This window comes from Urocitellus parryii, chromosome X (assembly GCF_045843805.1).
Source record: "Urocitellus parryii isolate mUroPar1 chromosome X, mUroPar1.hap1, whole genome shotgun sequence".
Classification (NCBI taxonomy): Eukaryota; Metazoa; Chordata; class Mammalia; order Rodentia; family Sciuridae; genus Urocitellus; species Urocitellus parryii.
In genome coordinates, this window is record NC_135547.1 from 92,450,210 (window position 1) to 92,474,810 (window position 24,601).

Here is a 24,601-nt window from a genome sequence, read left to right on the forward strand (position 1 = left end):
ACTTAGTAGTAGAGCATCCCTGGCTTCAATCTCCAGTATGAAAAAAGAAATAAACAAAAATCAGAAAGGATCATGAAATAGGAGGAGGGACTAGGAAAAAGAGGAAGCAGATAGTAGCCCCTGAGGGGTGAAGAGCCAGATGAAATGGAAAAGGCAAAAATGTTCAAATGTTCAAGAAGCAGAATGTGAGCCTGAGGGTCCAACAACTTCCAGAGGAACCAGGGAACTGTTCCTAGGTTCAGAGAACAATATGGGGGCATAGGAAAAAGAGGTAGCAGGGAACAAGAAATGGGAAATATGACGCTGAGAATGGTAGTAATCAGAGGATATAGACAGAGATAGGATACAATTGCAGAGGATCAGGGAAAGAATAGAATAGTGAGAAAGCCTCCAAGGCTGCAGAATGGCATAGGGTAGCAGGGAACCTGTGACACAAAGATCAATTCTGTTGGGAAACAGCCAGAGAGAGCCACAAAAGTACTTGGCTCTGGGTGTCAGCCAGCACTCCCAGGAAATAACCAGAGGATCTAGGAAAGCAGGCTTAGTAAAAACTAAATGTGTATCTGTTGTGGGTAGCAGCCTGATCAACTTGGGAAGAGCTAAAGAAACTAGAGAAGAACTAAAAGGAATAAGATGAATTACTAAAGTGGGATAAGAGCCAGAGATTCCATGCAGTAATTGCTAGGGTTAAGGCACAGTGAAGAAGCCAGGGAAAGATTAGGGAGCAGCCAGAGTTCCTAGGAATAAGCTGACTAAGGGGACATGGGATTTTTGTGTTAAAACAGCAGAATTCCTGGGCAAACTGTAATGACCAAGAAACAACCAGAGGAACCAGCTAATAAAGGTAATGTGAATAATGGAGATGGTGAAAGTACAGAATCTAGTCATGGTAGAGAACATACAGCAGAATCAGTATACTTTAGTGGTTAGGAGCCCAGGCTAAGGAACCAGCCAGACTGGCATTATTCAAAGTGTGGTCCATGGGCCAAAAACATGAGCATATATGCAAGGAACTGTCCAAGGGCACAGAAAATGATCTAGTTATTAGAAAACAGTCAAGGGAATCCAACAGCAATTAGTCTGTGAACCACTGGAAGGAACAAGAAAAACTCTTAGGAACCAGGGACCAGTAAGATCGACTAAGGCTCCATCAGAACAATGGACCTGCTGGAGGGACAAATGTCTGAGGGAACACAAAACAGGAAACAGGATATATGTATAGTTAGAGGGGCCCAGGTGTAGCCAAAGGAAGCAATAAATAAGACAATGGGGGGAGTCACAAAGAACAAAAAACATCTAGAGGGAGTAGTAAACAGGAACCAAGGAAGTCAAAAAGAATAAGAAATAGATGCGGAACACTCAGAGGAGCAAGAACCAGAAGAAGGAGCAGGGGAAAGTCTGGAGAAGCAGAAATTCCTTGGAAGCCCTTCTGCTGGGCCTGGGGCCAAGGGGAAGGGAAGGCTCACATCACTGAGGTGATATACAAGTGTCCCAGAGCAGAAGTGAGAGCAGTCTTAGGCAGGTGGCCTGCATCCCCAGCCAAAGCAGATGGTCAGTGGATCAGGGACAGAGTAGGCAATAAGTGGTCATTCCTGGCAGCTCAGAGTATCCCTGGGGTGAGGGTACAGAATATGGTGGGACTCCGATCATCCAGAAGGGAGATATCACTGTGATTAGCTGGAGAGCAGAGACGAGCCAGGATGTAAGTCCTTACTTAGGACAAGAAAGTCCTTGTGATGGCAGGGACACATACCATCCCCCATGGCAGAAACTGCCCAGGCTAATTAAACATTTTCATATGTGGCAAGTGAGGCTGAAATCTGGTGGGTCTGTGCCATCAACTTCATACCCAAATCCTACCACAGTCTTTTTCTACCACCCCACATCTGCCTTCCCAGCCATAGTGGAGTTCAGAACTTCTGTCTTAAAAGGCTAAGGGATCAAATGGGGTCATTGATGGAGAGTGTACCTTGCCTGTTTTCTTTTTGCATCCATCAATGCTTGTAATGCCTGGCATGATCTTTGAACATGATCTCTGTGTATATGGCCTTAATGACTTCCCAAGAAGGAGGGTTAGATAAGGGTGATCTTTCATCTAGCATCTCAGGCTATGAGTCCACAGATAGACAGAGACAGTTGTTAAAGTGTTTAACAGTACAATTAATAAATGTTAATCAAAATAAATAAAATCAAATTTAAGAAGCAAAATATATTTAATAGATATTAAAATATGTTAATATGTCCATATTGGGAAGTAAGTAAACACTTCTCCTTCCACTTAGGCTCCTCCCCCATAGCACCCACACCAGCAAGTGTCAGTAGGAGGAAGCATCCAGTTATGACCCTCAAGGCTCTCACCTTTAGGTGATGAAGGGGGCACTCAAGTGTGTTGCTCAAGGCTCAGGTCCTGCTCCCAGTAACCCTCAAGGCTTGTGCTCCAGGGTATTGGTGAGTGAAGAGATTGGGGGAGGAATTATGGTAACTCTCTGCCTGTTCTGTACCCATGAATAGACACCAATAGGGAGAGGACCCCTGGGGCTCTGGAAGGTCCAACAGTTCACAATGAATAAATGTTTATCATTTCGTTAGGTCAAATCATTAGAGCTTTTCTTTGCTACTTAGTACTATCTTCTGTCTTGTTTAGGAAATCCTCACCTACCCCAGAGCCTAAACCAATACTCAACTTTTGTGTGTGTGTGTGTGTGTGTGTGTGTGTGTGTGTGTGGTTCTGGGAATCAAACCCAGGGCTTCACACATGCTTTGCCAGTGCTCTACCACTGAGGTACATCCCCAAACCCCCCACCACCACCACCTTTTTTTGAAATAGGGTCTCACTAAGTTGCTGAAGCTGGCCTTGATCTTGTAATCCTTCTGCCTTAGCCTCCCAAGTAGCTGGAATTATAGGCATGGAACAACCATGCTTGGATTCACCTATATTTTCTAAGAATTTTAAAGCTTTGATTCTTTGGTAACTTATTTTGCAATAGCTTCAAGATTAAAGAGAACTTGGGGAAAAGAGTACACTTAACTATATATGCCCTTCATCCAGAAACAATAATCATTAACATTTTGCTACTTTGCTTTCATTGTCTCAATTTATATGTGAATGTGTATGTGTGTATACACCCAGATATATATATATATTTTAATTTTCTGGGTTCTGGGGGTATGGCTTAGTGGTACAGTACTTGCCTAACATGAACCAGGCTCTGGATTCCATCCCAGCACAATAAAAATAAATAGATAGATAAATGACTTTTACTTTTCAAACCATTTGAAAGTAATTTGTAGATATAATTTCCATTTACTCCTAAGTACTTCTATGTTTATCTCTTAAGAATGAGGACATTCTGGGGCTGGGGTTTTGGCTCAGTGGTGGAGCGCTTGCCTCGCACATGTGAGACACTGGGTTCGATCCTTAGCACCACATAAAAATAAATAAACAAAATAAAGGTATTGTGTCCATTTAAAACTAAAAACAATTTTAAAAAAGAATGAGGACATTCTCAGCCAGATATTGTGGTGCAAAGCTGGAATCCCAGTGACTCAGGAAGCTGAGTCCAGAGGTACACAAGTTTGAAGCCAGCCTCAGCAACTTAGTGGGATCCTGTCTCAAAATAAAAAATAAAAGGGCCAGACATGTGGTTCAGTGGTAGGGTGCTTACCTAGCATGTATGAGGCCCTAGGTTCAATCCCCAGTCCACACACAAAAAAAGGATGGGACAACTATCAAAATCAAAAAATTTAATATTGATATAGTACTATCTAATATATAGTATATATTGTCTAATTATTTAATATTCAATATCTGAAACAGATGCTCCTCAACTTCCTATGGGGTTACATCCTGAAAACCTATGGTAAATTGAAAATATCATAAATCAAAAATGCATTTAATACACCTAATCTATTGAATATCATAGCTTAGCCTAGCCTAACTCAAATGTGCTCAAACCCTTATATTAGCCTACAAAAATTAGGTAAAAATCATCAAACACAAAGTTTGTTGACTATCTCATGTAATTTATTGGATACTATACTGACAGTGAAGACCAGACTGGATGTGTGGGGATTGCCTTTGTACCATCATAAAGTAGAAAAATCATAAGTTGAACCATCATCAATTAGGACTGTTTACATGCAGTTTCTCCAGGTGTCACAATTATGTCCTTTACAACACCCCCCCATCCAAGATCCAAAACATTTCATAAGTTAGATTTAGTGGCCATGTCTCATCAGTCTTTACTCTGTATTTTATGACATGGACAGTTTCAAAAACAAGATTTCAATTTGGGTTTGCTAACAGCAAACAATTAGATTCAGATTATTCAATTTTTGACAGGAAGTTGACAAAAGTTGACACGATGTTCTCAGTGCCTTGTGTTGAGAAGCATTCAATATCCATTTGTCCTGTTACTGAAAATGTTTACTTTGACTACATGGTTAAAGTACTGTCAAGCATCTGCACTTTCCAATGTAATTAATAAGTGTTTCATAGAGGACTAGTTTGAGACTATGTAAATACCCCATTTCTCATATTTTTGCCCACTATTATAGCACGCATCAGTGATTCCTACCTGTGACAATGAATTATTATGCTGTTTCCCTAATGGTGTTTTTCTAATTCTGTCATTTCTACATTTATAAGTTGGCATTGTATTATGAGAAGAAATATTCCTAGCTCTGACTCCTGAAAAGACAATGACATGCCAGGCATGAGTGCACCTTGATTTATAATTACTAACAGGAGCTAGAGCTTTGGGGAGAAATGGCTTACTCCAGAGCTAATACAGACAAAGTACAAAATAATCACTGAAGAACTGCTAGAAAGCAAGGAACTGCTCAAAATATGGGACCTGTCCAAATGACACAGGAACCAGTTTGAAAGAGCTTCCTCTGGCCAAGGCTAGGACAATTTAAGTAGCAAAATCCATTTTTTTTTATGGATTTCTATGTTGCCAGGCTATCCCTGAATTCTGGGCTCAAGAGATCCTCCTGCCTCATCCTCCTGAGTAACTGGGATTTTAGGCATGTACCACTGTATCCAGCTTTACAAAACCCATTTTATAACATTTCATCACCTCAAAAAAAAACCCACCCTTTAGCTATCCTCTTCTTCTCCCCACCCTTCCTCATGTCTCCCAACCCTTAAACAACCACTAATCTACTTGCTATCACTATATCCTTCTTTATTCTAGACATTTCATATGAATGAAATCATATAATATGTGGTCTTTAAGCTTCTTTCATTTAGAATAATGTTTTGAAGGCTCATCCATGTTGCAACATCATTTATTTTTATATCTGAACATTATTCCACTGTATAGATATACCACATTTCCTTTATCCACAAATCTGTTGTCATTCTAAATATTCATGTGTATACTCCTAGGAGTGGAATTACTGGTTCAAATAGTAACTCTGTTTATTCTTTGAGGAACTTCCAGACTCTTTCCCAAATCTGCTGCACCATTTTACACTCCTATTAGTGTATAAAAGTCCCAATTTCTTTACATCCTTCCTCACCAATACTTGCTATTTTCTGATTTTTTTTATTCTAGCCTTTCTAATGAGTGTAAAAGGTAGTACCTTGTAGTTTTGATTTACATTTTTCCTGATAATTTTTGATGTTAAACATCTTTTCATAATACTTGTTGGTCATTATACCTTAATGTCTGAAGGATAATTTTGCCAAATACAGAATTTGGAATTGACAATTCATTTCATTCGGCGCTTGAAAAATGTGCCACTTCCTTTTCTTACCTTCATGGTTTCTGATAAGAAATCAGCTGTCACTTTATCTTTCTCCTATAGGTAAGGTGTCACTTCTCTTGCTGATTTCATAATTTTTCCTTTGTCTTTAGTTTTCTGAAGTTTGATTATACTGCATCTTGGCATAGATTTCTTTGGTTTATACTTTTGGGATTTCCTCAAATTCTTAAATCTCTAGTTTGGCATATTTTGCCAAATTTGAGAATTTTTTCAGCCATTGTTTCTTCAAATAGATATTTTTTTCATCTGATATTCTTTCTCCTCTCTTTCTGAGACTCTGATGACGAGAATGTCAAATCTTTTGTTATATTCTCACAGGCTCCTGAGACCCTGTTCATTTTTTTAGTCAATTTGCTTTCTGTTCAAATTGGGAAATTTCTATTCTTCTACTCCCAAGTTCTCTGATGCTTTTCTCTCTTTTCTCTATTCTGCTGTGGAGCCCATCCACTGAGTTTTTAATTTTAGTTATTGTATTTTTCAGTTATTAAATTTTCATTTAGTTTTTCATTATATCTTCTATTTCTTTACTGAGACTTTTCTAGTTTTGCATTTCTTTTAGGATACTGATATTTTTATGATGGCTGCTTTAAAATTTCCACTTAGTAATAGGAATAGCTTTATTTGTCAGATTATTTTAATGTCTATATCATCTTCACATTGGTGTCTCTTAATGGCCTTTTCTCATTCAAGTTCACATTTTCTTGGTTCTTCCTAAGATCCCTGATTTTCAGTACATCTTAGTTGTTTTGGAGAATTATGGGAATCTGGGAAATTATTTAAATCTAATTCATAGAAGACCTCCTCTGACACTGTTCTGCTACAAATCAAGACTCTCCCCTTACTGCGAAGTGGAGGTGGGAGTTAATAATCCCCACTGACCTTTTTTAACACCCTGGCAAGGGCAAGCACTTTTTTTCCAGTATAGAGGATTGAACCCAGGGATGCTTTACCACAAACTACATCTCCAGGCTTTTTTATTTTATTTTGAGACAGAGTCTCACTAAATTGCCCAGGGTGGCCTTGATCTGGCAATCCTCCTGCCTTGGCCACCGGTATTATAGGTGTGCACCACTGTGTCTCATGTGAGGGGTGCTTTGTTATTGTCAGTTAGGGGCACAATTTCAGGCTCCCTACCAGATTTCTTCTAACTCCACATTGGTGGAAAAGTGGGTGTGGGTGGGAGTCTGAGATCCTCACATGGCCTAAACTGATAGTATGGGAGAGATTCCTCATTCCCCCCAGGGCAGGGATGAAAATCTAGGCTGCCCACTGGGCCTTTGATGATGGGGGTGAGGGTCAATGCTTGGCTGGATTAGGGAGTTTATCTAGTTGTTTTTTTTTTTTTTTTCTTGATTTGCTAGGTTGCTCTTTTCTCAGATCTTTGCCTAGACAGCAAACTTTCCTTGGGGCTTTTATCCAAGCCCATTGCTCTTCTGGGTTGCCAGCTTATCCAGCACTAGTCCAGGATATCTGAGGCCAGAAGAAAACTCAGGGAATTCACTGTTGTATCATTCCTTAGGTTCTAGAGCCCCTTCCCAGAATGCCTTCTTCTCTTCAACTTTTAGTCTTATCTTTGTTCAATGTTTTGGATTTTCAGCTATACTTAGCAAGAGAAATAGAAAGAAATGTGTCTATTTCATTTCTTCTATTGGCATTTTTTAAATTTAACTTTTTGAATAGGTAATACATTCCCAAATCCCCCTAACACAGAATATCAGTCTAGCTATGTACAGTGGCACACACCTGTAATTGCAGCTACTCAGACTCCTACTATGGGGAGTCTGAGGCAGGGGAATCACAAGTTTGAAGCCAGCCTCAGCAACATAAGACACTCTGTCTCAAAATAAAAAATAAAAAGGGTTGGGGATGTAGCTCAGTGAGAGAGCATCCCTGCCTGTTACCCCCCCACACACACACACACACATCTTCATTAGTTTGTGGATAAGTTAGATACATTCTTAGAGATTATGCAGATAAAAGCCGCTGAGAAAATATCCTTAGTATTTTCCTACAAAGACAGTAGATACTGTACATTTGTTGAACACAAATTTTAAAAAATTATTGTTTTAATCTTTTGTTATGAAATATTCCGCATATTTTGAATAATATTGTTGAATGTGTCTCCTGCTGTATATATGTATATATTCCATAAGTGGAATTGTTACCAGTTTCCCTCTGTGGAACCATAACAAGATGCTTTACCAATTGAGTAGTGAAAGAGACTTTATCTTGGCTAAGACAATAAACTTGAAGATCATCTGAACTCCCCGCCCCCCACATGGTCAGGAGATTATAGATACAAGGTAAAAAAAAAATGAGAAGGAGGGATAGATGAATAAAGATGAGAAATATTGTTGGGCGCTGTAGCACATACCTGTAATCCCAGTGATTTGGGAGGCTGAGACAGGAGTATCAAATTCAATGCCTGCCTCAGCAATTTAGCTAGATCCTCAGCAACTTGGTGAGATCCTGTCTCAAAATAAAAAAATAAAAAGAGCTGGGAATGTACTGAGTGACTAAGTGCCTCTGAGTTCAATCCCTGGTACAAAAAAAGGGGGGGCAGGAGAGGAATATTCACGTGTTTTATTATAATGAAGTTAGTGATTGTTTGGAGGTCACTCTGGCAGCCATCATAGGTACACCAGTTGCAGCCAGCCCACCTGAAGAGGAACTTCTGGCCTTCAGGCATCCTTTCCTCAAAGATAAACAAAGTTAAGGTAGGGTAGAAATTCAATTAGGTCACCTAGTCAGTACAAGATTAGGGCAGTGCAATGTATTGTGTATACCTCTTCAGCATTAACTGATAGATCTTAAGTACTTTCCAAAGTGGTTGCAGCAGTTCATACCACCATCAGCAATAACAGAGTTCTTTTTGCATCATGTTCTCTTCAATACTTGGTACTGTCAGTTTTTTTTTTCATTTAAGACATTCTAGGGGTTATGTAATGGTATCTCATTATGGTTTTAATTTGTATTCCTTAATGTCTAAAATGTTAAACCTTTTTCCTATGTGTATTGAAGCCTTGGATTTCCTCTTTTGTAAAATGCCCGTTAAATCCCTTGTCCATTTTTCTACTAGGTGAACTCTTATTCTCACTGGTTTGAAATTCTGTACATCTTTTATTAGTAATATGTGCTGCAGATTATCTTTTATGTGATAGCTTTCTTTTTTTCCTCTTTTTTAATTTTAATTTTAATTTTTTGGTACTGGGGATTTAACCCAGGAATTCTCTACCACTGTGCTATATTCTCTACCCTTTTTGTTTATATTGTGAGACAGGGTCTTGCTAAATTATGGAGGCTGACCTGGAACTTGTGGATCTTCCTGCCTCAGCCTCCCAAGTTGCTAGAATTATAGGCATGCACCACCGCATCTGGCCTTTCTTCCTTTTTAAATACTGTCTTTTAAATGACTAGAAGTGCTAAACTTCATTGTAAACATACTCTCATCAGTCATGTTTTGTGTATGGAACTGGGGATTGAACCCAGTGATGCTCTACCACTAAGCTATATCCTGAGCCCTATTATTTTATTTTATTTTATTTTAAGACAGTGTCTTGCCAAAGTTGTCCCAGCTGATCTCTTGCCTCAACCTCCTGAGTAGCTGAGATTATGGGTGTGTACCACTGTGCCAGGATTCTTTCTTTTTATTTTGGTACTAGGAATTGAACCCAGAGCCTTGCACATGCTAAGCAACACTCTAGACACTGAGTTACATACCAGCCCCATCAGTCTTTTTTTATGGTTAATGTTGTCTTCTTCCCATTGGGAATTATTTTTCTGATCTACAATCATGAAGATAGTCTTCTAAAAGTTTTTGCCTTTCACTTTTAGGTGTATAATTTATCTGGAGTTGATTTTTTTTTTTTTTTTTGCATATGATGTGGAGTAGGGATCAAATTGTACTTCTTCCTGAGCTGGGGTTGTGGAGCAGTGGTAGCGGGCTTGCCTAACATGCATGAGGCACTAGGTTCAATCCTTAGAGGCATTGGGTTCAAGCCTCAGCACCACATAAGTGTAAAATAAAGATATTGTGTCTACCTAAAACTAAAAAATAAATATTAAAAAAAATTAATCTCTTCCTGTATGTACCTGTCATGGCACCATTTATTTATTTTTTAATTAAATTATTTGTTTATTCTAATTTGTTATACACGATGGCAGAATGCAATTCATTTCATATTACACATATAGAGCACAGTTTTTCAAGTCCCTGATTGTACACAAAGTTTTTTTATGGCATCATTTATTGAAAATGTTCTCACTATCTGATTGAACAGCTTTGGCTTAAATCACATGATCATATATGTGGGTGTGTTTCTGTCCTCTCTGTTCTGTTCCAATGGATTATCTGAGCACCAGTACCACAATATCATAAATTTCCATTGCTTTGTAAATTAAAGTCTTGTAAACCTTGTCCTCCCACCTTGTTTATACTAATCAGGAGTCTCATGGCTAGTCTTGGCCATTTGCATCTCCACAGAAATTTTAGAAATGGCTTATCAGAGTCCATGAAATTGAGTTGTGATATATCCTATAAATTCTTTTTTTTTGGAGAGAGAGAGAGAGAGAGAAATTTTTTTTTAAATTTTTTAATATTTATTTTTTAGTATTTGGCGGACACAACATCTTTGTTTGTATGTGGTGCTGAGGATCGAACCCGGGCCGCATGCATGCCATGCGAACGCGCTACCGCTTGAACCACATCCCCAGCCCCGAGAGAGAGAATTTTAATATTTATTTTTTAGTTCTCTACAGACAACATCTTTGTTTGTATGTGGTGCTGAGGATCGAACCTGGGCCGCATGCACGGCAGGCGAGCACGCTACCGCTTGAGCCACATCCCCAGGCCATCCTATAAATTCTTACAGTACTAATTTCATTAGTGTTGGCTCTAGGTATATCTAGTGTATTTTCTTAGACTATACTATAGTTGTCTCTCAGTATCCACAGGGGACTGACTCTAGAACCCACTACTGATACCAAAATCCTTGGATGCTTGAGTCAACCTTTGCACATCCTCTGGTGTTCTTTAAATCATATGTAAATGACTTATAATACCTGATTCTGTATAAATAGTTATGCTGCATTGTTTAAGGAATAATGACAAAAGATCTGTACATGTTCAGTACAGAAGCATTTTTTTTTCAATCCACAGGTGGTTGAATCCACAGGAATGGAATTTGCCATTAACAGAGAGGGTCAACTGTATCTTCTTAAGACCATCAGTTATTTTGAACTATGTTTTTTAGGGTTTTGTTTTATTTTGTTTTGTTTTTGGTACTGGGTATTGAACGCAGGGTGCTTAATCGCTGAGCCACATCTCCAGCCTTTTTATGTTTGTTATATTATATTATGTTTTTTTTTTAATTTTGAGACAGGGTCTCACTAAGTTGCTGAGGCTGGCCTCAATCTGCAATCTTCCTTCCTCAGCTTCTTGAGTCACGGGATTATAGACATGCCCCTCTGTGCCCAACTGAACTATGTTTTTAAAACTTTAAAATTGTGGTTTTTGAAAAGATCCCATTTATTAATGTTTGTGTGTGTGTGTGTGTGTGTGTGTGTGTGTGAGAGAGAGAGAGAGAGAGAGAGAGATGCTGGGGATTGAACCCAGGGCCTTGTGCATGCGAGGCAAACACTCTACCAACTGAGCATATCCCAAGCCTATTAATGTTTTTTGACTTAGTTGCACTATGTTTAAAGATGGTCTGTATGGTAGGCTTTCGTGTCTTGTCTGTCTGTATGCTCCTCCTGAGCAGTCTCAACTGATTCCCTACTCTGTAGTGAGAACTTCCAAATCAAAACTTCTATCCTAGTCCATGTCATACAATCCCATATAAGTTTTATCACCTTAATTTCAAAATGTGACATTATGTTTCATCCTCTTCCCCACCCCCTCCTATTCTGTTAACCTCTCAGTTTATGATCTACATGTTTATGTAAAACCAATCACTGAATATTGCCTTAGATTCATTATTTTTCTCACCCTGCAATTCAGCCTCCTCCTTCTTTTTTTTTTTTTTTTTTTTTTTTTTTTTTTTTTTTTTTGGTACTGGGATTGAACCCAGGGAACTTTAACCACTGAACTATATTTTTTTTTTTATTTTGAGACAGGGTCTCACTAAGTTGCTGAGGCTGGCCTCTAACTTGTGATCCTTGTACCTCAGCCTCCCATGTCACAGGGATTATAGATGTGTGCCACTGCATCCTGCTCCCACAATTCAGCCTCCTTAAAACATTGCATCAAAACTATCTTCTAAGGGGCTGGAGTTGTACCACATATAAATTAATTAACCAATTAATTAAAGGTCCATCAGCAACTTAAAAAAAAAACTGTCTTCTAGAGGTTTGGGTTGTGGCTCAGTGGTAGAGCACTTGCCTAGTGCATGGGAGGCCCTGGATTTGATCCTCAATACCACATAAAAATAAATAAATAAAACAAAGGTATTGTGTCCAACTACAACTAAAAAATAAATATTTTTTTAAAACTGTCTTCTACATCCTCAACTTCTCCATTCCATTGTTAAGTCCAGCTTTTCTTTTCTCTCACATGAACTCTATAGTGCATCTCCACACTGATCATCAAGTCTCAACCATTTCAAACATTCCTATGATGTACCTTGACTACTGTTTTAAAGCACACTATTATGATTCTGTCTTTTCCTGTGTTTAAATGGCAGTCCATTCTCCATGAGGAAAAAAAGGATTGTTCCTTGTTCTAACCCTAATATATCTCTACAGTTTTCCTCACAACTGCTTCTCAATCTATTACATAAATTCCTCCCCTTTTATAAAATTATTTGAAATTTCCTGAATAAATCATTTATTTTAATTGTTTCCTTATTCCATACCTTTATTCATACATTTGTTCATATCCTTTCTAGATAACTCTAACCGTATCATCTCTGTGTAACCTAATCTAAATCATCCATTACCCCCTTCTGTCTTCCTTTGTTGGTTAGTCAAGTCTTTAAGTCATTTTATATTTTATTCAACTCTATATTGCCATTGCCTAACACATCCAGCACATAACTGATTATTAAATATATTGTGTCTAGTTCCTAAGTTAACTAGAGAATTTAAAGAAGGCCCATTTATCCAGGCATGGTGGCATATACATTTAATCCCAGCCACTTGGGAGGCTGAGGCAGAAGGATCATGAGTTCAAAGCTAGCCTCAGCAAAAGTAAGGCACTAAGCAACTCAGTAAGACCCTGTCTCTAAATAAAATACAAAATAGGACTGGGCATGCAGCTCAGTGGTTGAAGGCCCCTGAGTTTAATCCTTGGTATTCAAAAAAAAAAAAAAAGAAAGAAAGAAAGAAAGCCCATTTAAATCCCCATTTTTAAAGTAGAATGACATAATGGATAAATGAATAAATGTAGTACACAAGGAATGTCAAAATACTTTTAGTTAAGTTTTTACTTATCATATCATAAAATGTAAATCTAGCAAAAACCCTATATGTTACATTATGGTAAAAGAGCATTAAAAAACAATTTCTTCTCTATCTTCTGCCATCCCCCTGTGCTGACCATGTCACCTTGAACAGGGTTGTGTTGTTACAGGTATCCATATCATTTGAGGATGTGACTGTGAACTTCAGCAGGGAGGAATGGCAGCATTTGGACCCTGTTCAGAGACGCCTGTACTGGGATGTGACACTGGAGAACTACCATCATCTGATCTCAGTGGGTAAGCACTGGTGCTCATGAGTCGGCTAGGGGCCTCAGTATGACATTTCTATTCTCAGCCACTGAGTGCTCTGAGGCATCCCAAGTGTGTGATGGTGTCACCCTTGATTTGACTGTGATTCTTCAGTCCCTTTCACCTCTATTTATTTCTTTGTTCCATCAAACCTGGGGACTTTCCTGAAGAGCAAATGGGAAGCTTCATTGAAAGGTCCCTGAAACCTGATTGGCTAGACCCAACCCTGTATTATATTCTGTTAATAGGATATCAAGTTCCCAAATTAGAAGCCATCTACAAGTTGGAGCAAGGAGAGAGGCCATGGACACTGGAGGGGGAAGCCCCATGTCAAAGCTGTTCAGGTGTGTGACCCAGCAGATGGGGGCATAATGTATTTTGTATATAAAAGTAAATCCCACTTTTCTTAGAAGAGGCCAATGCCTGAGAAAGGTTGTGAAGATAATTTGATCTTGAAAGTTCTAAATTTTGGGGCTGGGTATGGTGGCACATGCCTGTAATCCCAGCAACTCAGGAGGCTGAGGGAGAAAGATTGCAAGTTTGAGGCCAGCCTCAGCAATTTAGTGAGACCCTAAGCAACATTTTCTTTTTGTTGCTAAGAATTGAACCCAGTGGTGCTTTACCTCTGAGCTACATCTCCAGTCATATATATATATATATATATATTTTTTTTTTTTTTTTGAGACAGGATCTCACTAAATTGCTTAGGGCCTCACTAAGTTGCTGAGGCTGGCCTTGAACTTCTCTTGCTCAGCTTCTTGAGTTGCTGGGATTATAGGCATGTGCCACTGCACCTAGCTAGGACCTTTTCACTCTTCCTACTCCATTCCTATCCCCGAGTTTAGATTCTTCCCTTGTACATCAGATGCTTTTAAAATTTCTATTTTGTTTTGTTTCCATTCCCCATATCCATCCCTTATTCTATGATGGCAATTAATGATATGATCCATGAATTTATGTGATATTCTCATAAACCCTGAAGTATTGGTTTATGAGTATATATTTATAGTATATACAAGTTATATTATTCTATATATCTTAATTCTATTCTTTTTTCCCACTCCTCCCTAAGGGATGTTCGTAACTATAGTGTGTTCATCTGGCTTTGTTCTACAGATTGCTGCATAGTATTCTACAGTGGGCCAAGACCACACCTTACTTAACCATTCATCCAGTGGACACTGAACTTCCAGTTAATGCAAATTCCACAATAAATGTACATACAAATTTTCCTTTATGGAGTATGAAAATTTCTCAAGGATGTGTGAAAAAGAGAGGTTGCCTAAATATTGTGTATGCTCAGCCTGAATTTTTTTCTTTTTCTTTCTTTCTTTCCTTGTCTTTTTTTTCTTTTGATACTGTGGATGGAACCCAGGGCCTTGTGCACATTACGCGTGTGCTATACTACTGAACTAAATTACCAGTCCCTCATCCTGAATTTGACTAAGTACCACATATTATTCATCGATTGTCTGCACTAATTATACTCCCCACAACAGAGTATAAGGGCTCTTGTTATCCCAGTGTATCTGCTAACAAGTAATAGTAACCATAGTGTCTAATAGTACTAATAGTGTCTCGTTTTGTTTTTTTTTTTTTTTTTTTTTTGGTCCAACAGTGGGTATAAAGTGGCCCATATGTCTCTTTCTGTCTTTGTGGAGCTAGGATTGAACCCAGGGCCTCAATCTTGTTAGGCAAGCATTCTACCACTAAGCTGCATTTTTCCCAACCCCCCCCCTTTTTTTGCTGTACTTGAGATCAAACCCAGTGGCACTTTACCACTAAGCTACATCCCCAATCCTTTTATTTTTTATTTTAAGACAGGGTCTCACTAAGTTGCTGAAGCTAGTATCAAATTTGCAATCCTCCTGCCTCAGCCTTCCCAGCTGCTGGGATTGTAGGTGTGTGCTGCTACATCCAATGTGATATCTCATTTTCAAATTTTGCATTTTTTCTAGTACCTCATTTGAGCATTTCAGAATTTACCTGATATCTCTTCAAGTTTGGTTTCTATGGGAATGTTCATAATATTTTCATTGTTTCAATTGAATATCTTTTTTTTTTTGAGAGAGAGAGAGAGAGAGAGAGAGAGAGAGAGAGAGAGAATTTTAATATTTATTTTTTGGTTTTCGGCAGACACAATATCTTTGTTGGTATGTGGTGCTGAGGATCGAACCCGGGCCGCACGCATGCCAGGCGAGCGCGCTACCGCTTGAGCCACATCCCCAGCCCTCAATTGAATATCTTCAACTGTCTGTTTCTTACTGATTTGTATCCAGTTCATTATTTGCCTTTTTCTCTAGCCTTTTCTACCATTTTTCCCATAAATTGGGTTGCCCCGGAAACCCTGTCTAATGTTCATCAGCCTTTTCTTCATGTTCATCCAGTGGCCTAAACATATTGATATTCTGATGGCTCCTCCTTTGATATCCTCGGTCTGGTGCTTTATTTTTTATTTTAGTATTACTAGTAGTAGTAGTAGTCGTAGTCGTCGTCCTGGTAGTAGTAATATTAGTATTATAGATGGAACCTAGGGGCATTTTTCTGGTGAGCTACATCCCTAGACCTTTTGACTCTTTGTATTGAAATAGGATCTCACTAAATTGCTGAGGCTGGCCTCAAACTTATAATCCTTCTGCCTCAGCCTCCTGAATCACTGGAGTTTGGCATGTGCCACTGTGACCAGTTTGATTTCATTCTCTTATAAGTTCATTTTAAATGCTAATGACAGATTTCATTACCTAAAACACTCTGTTTATCTTGTCATGAGCTAAGACAAAGCTACAGTTTCTCCCTCTTGTCTAGTATGTGACAATGAAACTCTTCTTCCAAAGAGATAAACAACATATTTCCAATTCAGAATTGTATCTGTATATTTTTATAACCTCTGCTTAAATCCACTTTTAATATTTTCTTAATGTTTATCATATTTTGTGGGGATATGCAACTAAATCAATCAGGGACACTCCAAGTGAATTTGGGCTAACTAAATAAAGACACAGACACAGAAAGTATTGTTTTCATTGGGCTCAGTGACTACTCCTCAGCCACAGCTCCCACAAAGCGGGCAAGGCAGGCAAGAAAGAGAAGGAGCATGCCTCCAACCCGGGTTTTATTGGGGAGAAGCCATTTAAATTGAGGCAAGGGTAGGGTTACAACAAACAAGTGAGTGCAATCCAACCCCATTGGGTGACACCCACTCCTGGAGATGCACTTCTCTTATCTGAGTGGAGGAAAGGTTCAATTGCATTGCAGTGGTGCAATACCAGTTCAATATCTCTTTACTCAGGACTTAAAGGTGTGTACATAGCTCCTATCCAGAGTGGCTCCCAACAATATTTGTTAGTCTTCCAAGAACATCTGAGTCTTCATCCTGGACTCTGTCTATCCCAATGACACATTTTCCATCTTGTGATCAGAGTTCACCTGTCCCATGTAATGACTTTTTTGTGGTGCTGGGAAATGAACCCAAGATTTCATGTATGCTAAGCTCATTCTCCCACTAAGCCATACCCCAGCCAGGCAATAGCTCTTAATTACTCTAGCACATGTATGTCTCACTCCATTTTTCCATCTCCTATTTCACAGCAACTCAGAGGAAAGTACAGAATTTTAGACTATGTGGCTTTTAATTCTGTTTTAGAAAGTATCCAGATTTAGGAGCCAGCTTTGCCTTATTTATTTTATTTTTGTACCAGGGATAGAACCCAGAAATGCTTTATCACTGAGAAACCTTCCCATCTCTTTTTATTTTTGATTTTGAAACAAGGTTCCACTATCAAAGCTAGTATTGTACTTGCAATCCTCCTGCCTCAGCATTCCCAGTGCCACCATGCCTGGATGATTGTTGTTTTTTAAGTATTAAATTTTAAATTGACAAATAAAAATTGTTTATATCATATGCATGATGTTTTAAAATCTGTGTACATTAGAAGCCTAGTTCATATTGTATGATGCAGGGTCTGATCAAGAGAGAAAAACCACACACTAATTTGAACAGAGAAAGTTTAACATGAAGATTTTTAGCTGTAATGCAATTGAAAAAATGAGATATTAACTAGTAAAGAGAATCCTAAAAATAAAGGAATAGCAGATACAAGGCAAAGCCAATTCCTCCAGGGCTGTGTGTTAATCTATTTCCTGTTACTGTAATAATTTTTTTTTTTTTTTTTTTTTTTTTTTTTGCGTGTGTGGTACTGGGGATTGAACCCAGGGATTTGTGTATGCGAGGCAAGCACTCTACCAACTGAGCTATATCCCCAGCCCTGTAACAAAATATTGAGGTGGGATAATTTAGAAAGAAAAGATGTTATTTATTTCACAGTTTTGGAGACAAAGTCCAAGATCAGGCCATCCGATGGATTTGACCTCTGGTCAGGGCCCCCTTCACTGGATCACCACATGGCAGATAGCATCAGGATGTGAGCATGTGTGAGAGAGAGAAAGCACATGAAAAGACAGGAAGCCAGAGAAAGATCAGACAGGGGCCAGTCTCACTTGTTTATACCAATCTTCTCTTGAGAACTAAGTTGGATCACATAAAAACTATATTAATCCCTTCCAAGGTCAGTGCTCCCAGAGACCCAGTCACCTTCCACATAAACAGTATCCAAGCCCATAGCAGTCTGAGGTAAAGTACCCAGGGAAGAGGCTCCTTTACTTCCCAGGGATGAGATCCAGACCTTGTAAGGAGGGTATAGCTGTGGCTTATGGCCTGGTGAAAGAATTGCTGTAGTACCACACTGCCAGAACTTGCTGGAAATCTTCACTCTGAGGTTCCAGAGAAAACTCTTCATAGGGAGGTGTCTCACTGGAGGGAGTCTACTACAAATCATCTGAGAGAGGTACAGAGTAAGGTATTAGGTGCTGGGTACTACTGACCAAAACGCACTGCATGAGCTTGGAGCTGGAGAAGCTATTGGTGCTGTGTGAGCTGGTTGCTTGGGAAGCCATTTGAGCTGCTAGAACTGGGTTCTGAAAAGTCATCCATGCTGTAGGCACTAAGCTCAGAGAAGCCATCCATACTGCAAGACCTGGGTTCCAGGGATGCTGTGTGTGCATCAGGTGCCAGATGGTAAAGCCACCCATGCTGCAGGAATGCTAGACAAGCTGCCCTGGCTGGAGGAGCCTGCTGAGTGAACTCCTGGAACCAGGAAGGAAACCCACCTTGGCTTTCAGTGCCTCTCCAGCAACTTCCATGAACAAAGTTTAATATCATGGTTGCTTGAAAGGGAAAAAAAGTACTTAAGGAAAAACCCAGATCCATTTTTGTAAAGGGTGAACCTGGAGCTGAGAGGCAATTGATTCATAACTGGCACCCTTAATCTTCATTTTCCTGAAGTAAAATATGTAGAATATATGTAGTAAACTTAAATTTATTGAATTTTGGAGATAGAAACAGACATTATATGCTCTTTGAGAAGCATTTTTAAGCATCTCTTCAGAAAAATTCAGAGGACTGTACACTATATTTTAAAAGGAAAGACAACTGCATGAACATTAACACACTCAGCCTTTTTGTAATAGTTCTTTTGCTTACAACATTAAACAGTGACAAATCAAGTATCAATATGAGTGGTACTGCCAGGTGCACTGGCACACATCTGTAATGCCAGCAACGCAAGAGGATCACAAGTTTGAGAACAGTCTTGGCAATTTAGTGAGATCTTATCTCAAAATAAAATTAAAACGAAAAAGGGATGGGGATGTAGCTCAGAGACATAATCCTCAGTACCACAAACACACACCAAAAAAACATGAGTGGCACAGTGTCTGCTTTATTAAATGCTGGCAGCTGGGTGTGGTGGCATACATCTGTAATCCCAGTAACTTGGGAGTTGAGGCCGGAGGATCACAAGTTCAAGGTCAACCTCAGCAACTTAGCACCCTTTCTCAAAAAAGGGGGGGGGGGGTTGGAATATAACTTGATGGTAGAATACCCTTAGGTTCAATCCCTAGTACCTCCAAAAAAAATTAATAGCAAATATAACATCCCTAGAGTAGTGAAATTGGAGCTATTATTTTGAATAATATTTGAAAATGCACAGAAGAACAAAACTACAAGCTAAACAAAATTATCTTAGAATTCTGAGATGAATTGGTTCAGTTCAACAAGTTCTGCTGAGTGAACTCCTCGAACCAGGAAGCAAACCCACTTTGGCTTGCAGTGCCTCTCCAGCAATTTCCATGGACAAAGCTTAATATCATGCTGATCCTGATCCATCATTCAGGGACTATGTTCGAAGTCATTGCTCTGCCATTTCCTAGGCATTGTCAGCTGCATTGATTACTGTGGAATCGAGTAGGAAGGGGAAAGAGAAAAGAGGAGATTTGCCCACTGTCTAGGCCTTCCTAGGCAATATATATTGCTTCAGCTCAAATCCCATTGGTAAGAAGAAAGTGAGGCTGGTGAATTTACATTCTGTTACTACTAAAGAAAGAAGAGATCTTGGTGGAAGGCTTGCAGTTTCTGCCTCATATGGTTTTCCCTCTTCTATTTTATACTTCTTATTAGAAGCCTGTGTTCCTGAATCCAAGAAAAACTTGCAGCTGGTTTTAGAGCTGGAGCATAGACATGTATTTACCATTGTGTCAGAATGGCAGGGTTACAGTTTTCCTACTGATATAAAGGTGGTGGTGCTTGTCACATAGAAATGTAATATTGTTGCTAATAGCTCAGCGGGAGAAGCAAGAGGGAGCAGAGATCTCACAAAGGTTTTGAGCTGATATGTAATAAGAAAATGCATTTTGGAATACTTCTTCCAAGCCCAGCTTCCTCTTTTTTAAAATATATTTTTAGTTGTAAATGAAAACAATACCTTTATTTTATTTATTCATTTATTTTATGTGGTGCTAAGAATCTAACCCAGTGACCCACACATGCTAGCCAAGCTACCACTGAGCTACAACCCCAACCCCCAGGCTTCTTCTTAACAGACTTCAGTTTCTTCTGTTTACTCTGTTCACTATCCAGATATCCTAGCAGAGCCAAATTCTGAAGCTTCAAATCCCATCTCTCCCACTTAGTGATTTGATCTTTAGCAACTTACATAACTTCGGTGTGCCTCCATTTTCTTTTCTATAAAACACCATTCATAATGGCAACCACCTCATAGGCTTCATTGAAGAGTCCGTGAGTTACTGTGTGGAAAGCACTTGGAACAGTTTGGTGTGTCATAAATGATATAGAATCATTTGCATCTTTTAAGTGTCCTGTAAGAATTTTTTATTATTACATTGCTGTTATTATTTTTGTCATATAGACACTTCCATTTCTGTGTGTTCATCCTTTATGAACTACTTGGATCCTCTCCCATCCTTTGCTAATTGTTCTTTGTGTCATTCTCATTTTAAAAAATATTTTTAGTTGTAGATGGACACAATACCTTCATTTTATTTATTTGTTTTTATGTGGTGCTAAGGATCAAACCCAGTGCCTCATATGTGCTACGCAAGCACTCTACCACTGAGCCACAACCCCAGCCCTGTCATTCTCATTTTTACTTTTCTTTTTAGGTGAAGATAGTAGGAAAACTCAACAACAGGAAATTTCTGGAGAAGTTTCATTCCACTGTGAGAGATTTGATCAACCCACAGGAGAAGATTCACTGTGTTCCATTTTGGAAGAACTGTGGCAAGAGAATGACCAACTAGAGAGATATCAGGAAAACCAGATGAACCCTTTAAGTCTTGTCAAAATATTAATTAAGGAGAGGGGCTACGAATGTCAAAACCTTGAAAGAATAATTCACATGACTACCAAGCTTGTTCCTTCAATTAAAAGACTCCATAAATATGACACATTTGGAAAGAGTTTGAAGCATACTTTAAACTTACATAATTATAACCAAAGCACTGCAACAAAGAGCCTTGAGAGGATATTTGGAAATGGTAACAATTTCGCTGACAGTTCTTTCTCTACTAAGAATGAGAATACTAACACAAGAGCGAATTCCCATGGACATAATCAGTGTGAAGAACACGTCAATCACAAACAAACTCTCATTGATCATCAGAAAATTCTTACTGGGGAGAAACTTCATGGATGTAGTAAATGTGTAAAGGGCTTCAGTCAGAAGTTGGATCTCTTTGGACATCAGAAAATTCATGCTGGAGAAAAATCCCATGGATGCAACAAAAGTGAGAAAGTCTTCACTCAGAAGCCAAAACTTGATAGACATCAGAGTGTTCAGATAGGAGAGAAACCCTATGTATGTACTCAATGTGGGAAGGCCTTTACCTTCAAGTCAAACCTCATTACACACCAGAAAATTCATACTGGGCAGAAGCCCTATAAATGCAGTGAATGTGGGAAAGCCTTTTTCCAGAAATCAGATCTCTTTAGACATCTGCGAATTCATACAGGAGAAAAACCTTATGAATGTAGTGAGTGTGGAAAAGGCTTCTCCCAGAATTCAGACCTCAGTATACATCAGAAAACTCATACCGGAGAGAAACACTATGAATGCAGCGAATGTGGAAAAGCCTTCACAAGAAAATCTGCCCTCAGGATGCATCAGAGAATTCACACAGGAGAGAAACCTTATGTGTGTACTGAGTGTGGGAAGGCCTTCATCCAGAAATCACACTTCAATACACATCAGAGAATTCACACTGGAGAGAAACCTTATGAATGCAGAGATTGTGGGAAATCATTCACTAAGAAGTCGCAGCTCCATGTGCATCAGCGAATTCACACAGGAGAGAAACCCTACATATGTACAGAGTGTGGAAAGGTCTTCACTCATAGGACAAATCTCACCACACATCAGAAGACTCACACTGGGGAGAAGCCTTATATGTGTGCTGAATGTGGGAAGGCTTTTACTGATCAGTCTAATCTCATCAAACACCAAAAAACTCATACTGGAGAGAAACCCTATAAATGCAATGGCTGTGGGAAAGCTTTCATATGGAAGTCACGCCTCAAAATCCATCAGAAATCTCATATTGGAGAGAGACACTATGTGTGCAAGGAATGTGGGAAAGCCTTTATCCAGAAATCAACACTAAGAGTGCATCAGAGAATTCACACAGGGGAGAAACCCTATGTTTGTCCTGAATGTGGGAAGGCTTTCATCCAGAAATCACATTTCATTGCACACCATAGAATTCATACTGGAGAAAAGCCTTATGAATGTGGTGACTGTGGAAAATGCTTCACTAAGAAGTCACAGCTCCGGGTACATCAGAAAATTCACACAGGCGAGAAGCCCAATATATGTGCTGAATGTGGAAAGGCCTTCACGGATCGGTCAAATCTCATAACACACCAGAAAATCCATACAAGGGAGAAACCCTATAAATGCAGTGACTGTGGAAAAACCTTTACCTGGAAGTCACGCCTCAATATACATCAGAAATCCCATACTGGAGAGAGACACTATGAATGCGGTAAATGTGGGAAAGCATTTATCCAAAAAGCAACACTCAGCATGCATCAGATAATTCATACAGGAAAGAAACCTTATGCTTGTACACAATGTCAGAGAGGTTTCACTGACAGATCGAATCTTATTAAACACCAGAAAACACACAGTGGAGAAAAACACTACAAAGCCAGTGACTGAAGGCTGTTTCAGAACTGGAAATCACAACACGTCCATCAGATAGGTCCTAGTGGTAAAGAGGAATGCCTGATGCTGCAATCACTGTGCAGGGGGAAGTAGAAATGAGAGGCAGTGTGACCTGAGGGAGCAGAAGCCAGGCAAAGCCAAATAGCCTTCACTCAACTAGAAATAAAAGTTCCAGCATCACCACAACTGACAGACTCTTAAATGCACAGGAAGACCATTTAGATGGAATATCTGAGCAACAGTTATGTTTGGTTACATGATTGATACTGAGGCTGTCAACTCCTGAAAATGGTAGAAATAAAGACACGAGATGACTCATCATCTCTTATGTTCCATTTTTGGGATGAAGGACTTATACATTTCAGCACTCATTAGTTCTTTGTATCCTGGGACATAAAAGTACTCAGTATTGGCCCAAATTGTTTCACATTTCTAGGGTGAGGAGAAGTTTTCCATTGTCCAGTTGAAGGGCCCTGAAGTTAAGGCTAAAAATTTATTGAAAATGCAGATCTGTCAGTAGAACCAGAAGAGTTTGTGATCCTTGATAATTGAGACACAGAAAGATTCCCATGAAGAACTACTCTTTCTAAATGAAAGAGAATTTTTAGACTTAAATTTTGACCTTAAGAACTGGAAAATTAGCTGTGTGTGCTGGTGCACACCTATAATCCCAGCAGCTTGGGAGGCTGAGACAGGAGGATTGCGAGTTCAAAGCCAGCCTCAGCAAAAGCGAGGTGCTAAGCAACTCAGTGAGACCCTGTCTCTAAATAAAATACAAAATAAGGCTGGGGATGTGACTCAGTGGTTAAGTGCCCCTGAGTTCAATCCCCAGTACCCACCCCCAAAGAATTGGAAAATTAGGCACAGCTTTATCCTGTGTTACAAGAATATAGTCATTAAAGGTTATAGACATCTAAAGATGGCAATTGTTCCCTTATTAATTCTCTCCTCTGGCCACAGGTGAATCATACCCTACATGCTTTCTAACCCGTTCCCCCAAAGCTATCATCTATATAAGCTACAGAACAAAGACTCCTTATCCTCTTATTACCCAATTGACCCCAAGACAATGAGACTGAGCCACAGCACTATGGATTTTCAGCCTCATCCATGGATGTCCCTGCCTGCCTTAGAATTCCTTTTTGAAAAAGAATTGTTGAGAAACTGGATTTCAATACACAAAATTGTATTTTCCTTCCAATTTGGTAAATATATATTCATTTCCTACATGCACATTAAGGGTGGTTTTGTGTAAATTACTGTGTGATACAGTCATATTGCATTGCAATTGGTTGTTCCAAGATACAGTTTCTTATTGTTGAATAACTGGGAGATTTCTCTAGAAAGAACACCGCTTTTTCTTTTTCTTTTTAAACTGGGGATTGAAGACTGAACTCAGATGCTTAACCACTGAGCCACATCCCCAGCCTTTTAAAAAAAAATTATTCTGAGACAGGGCCGTGCTCTATTGCTGAGGCTGGCTTTGAACTCGCAATTCTCCTGCCTCAACCTCCCAAGCTGCTGGGATTACAGGTGTGTGCCACAGTG

General features: G+C 39.2%; 1 protein-coding gene across 2 annotated transcripts in view; it reads left to right on the plus strand.

Moving 5' to 3' along the window:
* The window catches only part of Znf41 (zinc finger protein 41), a 51,689-nt gene extending 28,006 nt beyond the window's left edge, over positions 1–23,683 (plus strand). For both annotated transcript variants that reach the window (XM_026413754.2, XM_026413753.2), the window contains exons 3-5: positions 13,340–13,466; positions 13,727–13,822; positions 20,994–23,683. In XM_026413754.2, the coding sequence (XP_026269539.1) occupies positions 13,340–13,466; positions 13,727–13,822; positions 20,994–23,047 (2,277 nt within the window). In that variant the 3' untranslated portion in view covers positions 23,048–23,683. The remainder of the gene's footprint in view (positions 1–13,339; positions 13,467–13,726; positions 13,823–20,993) is intronic.
* Positions 23,684–24,601: the final 918 nt, after the last annotated feature.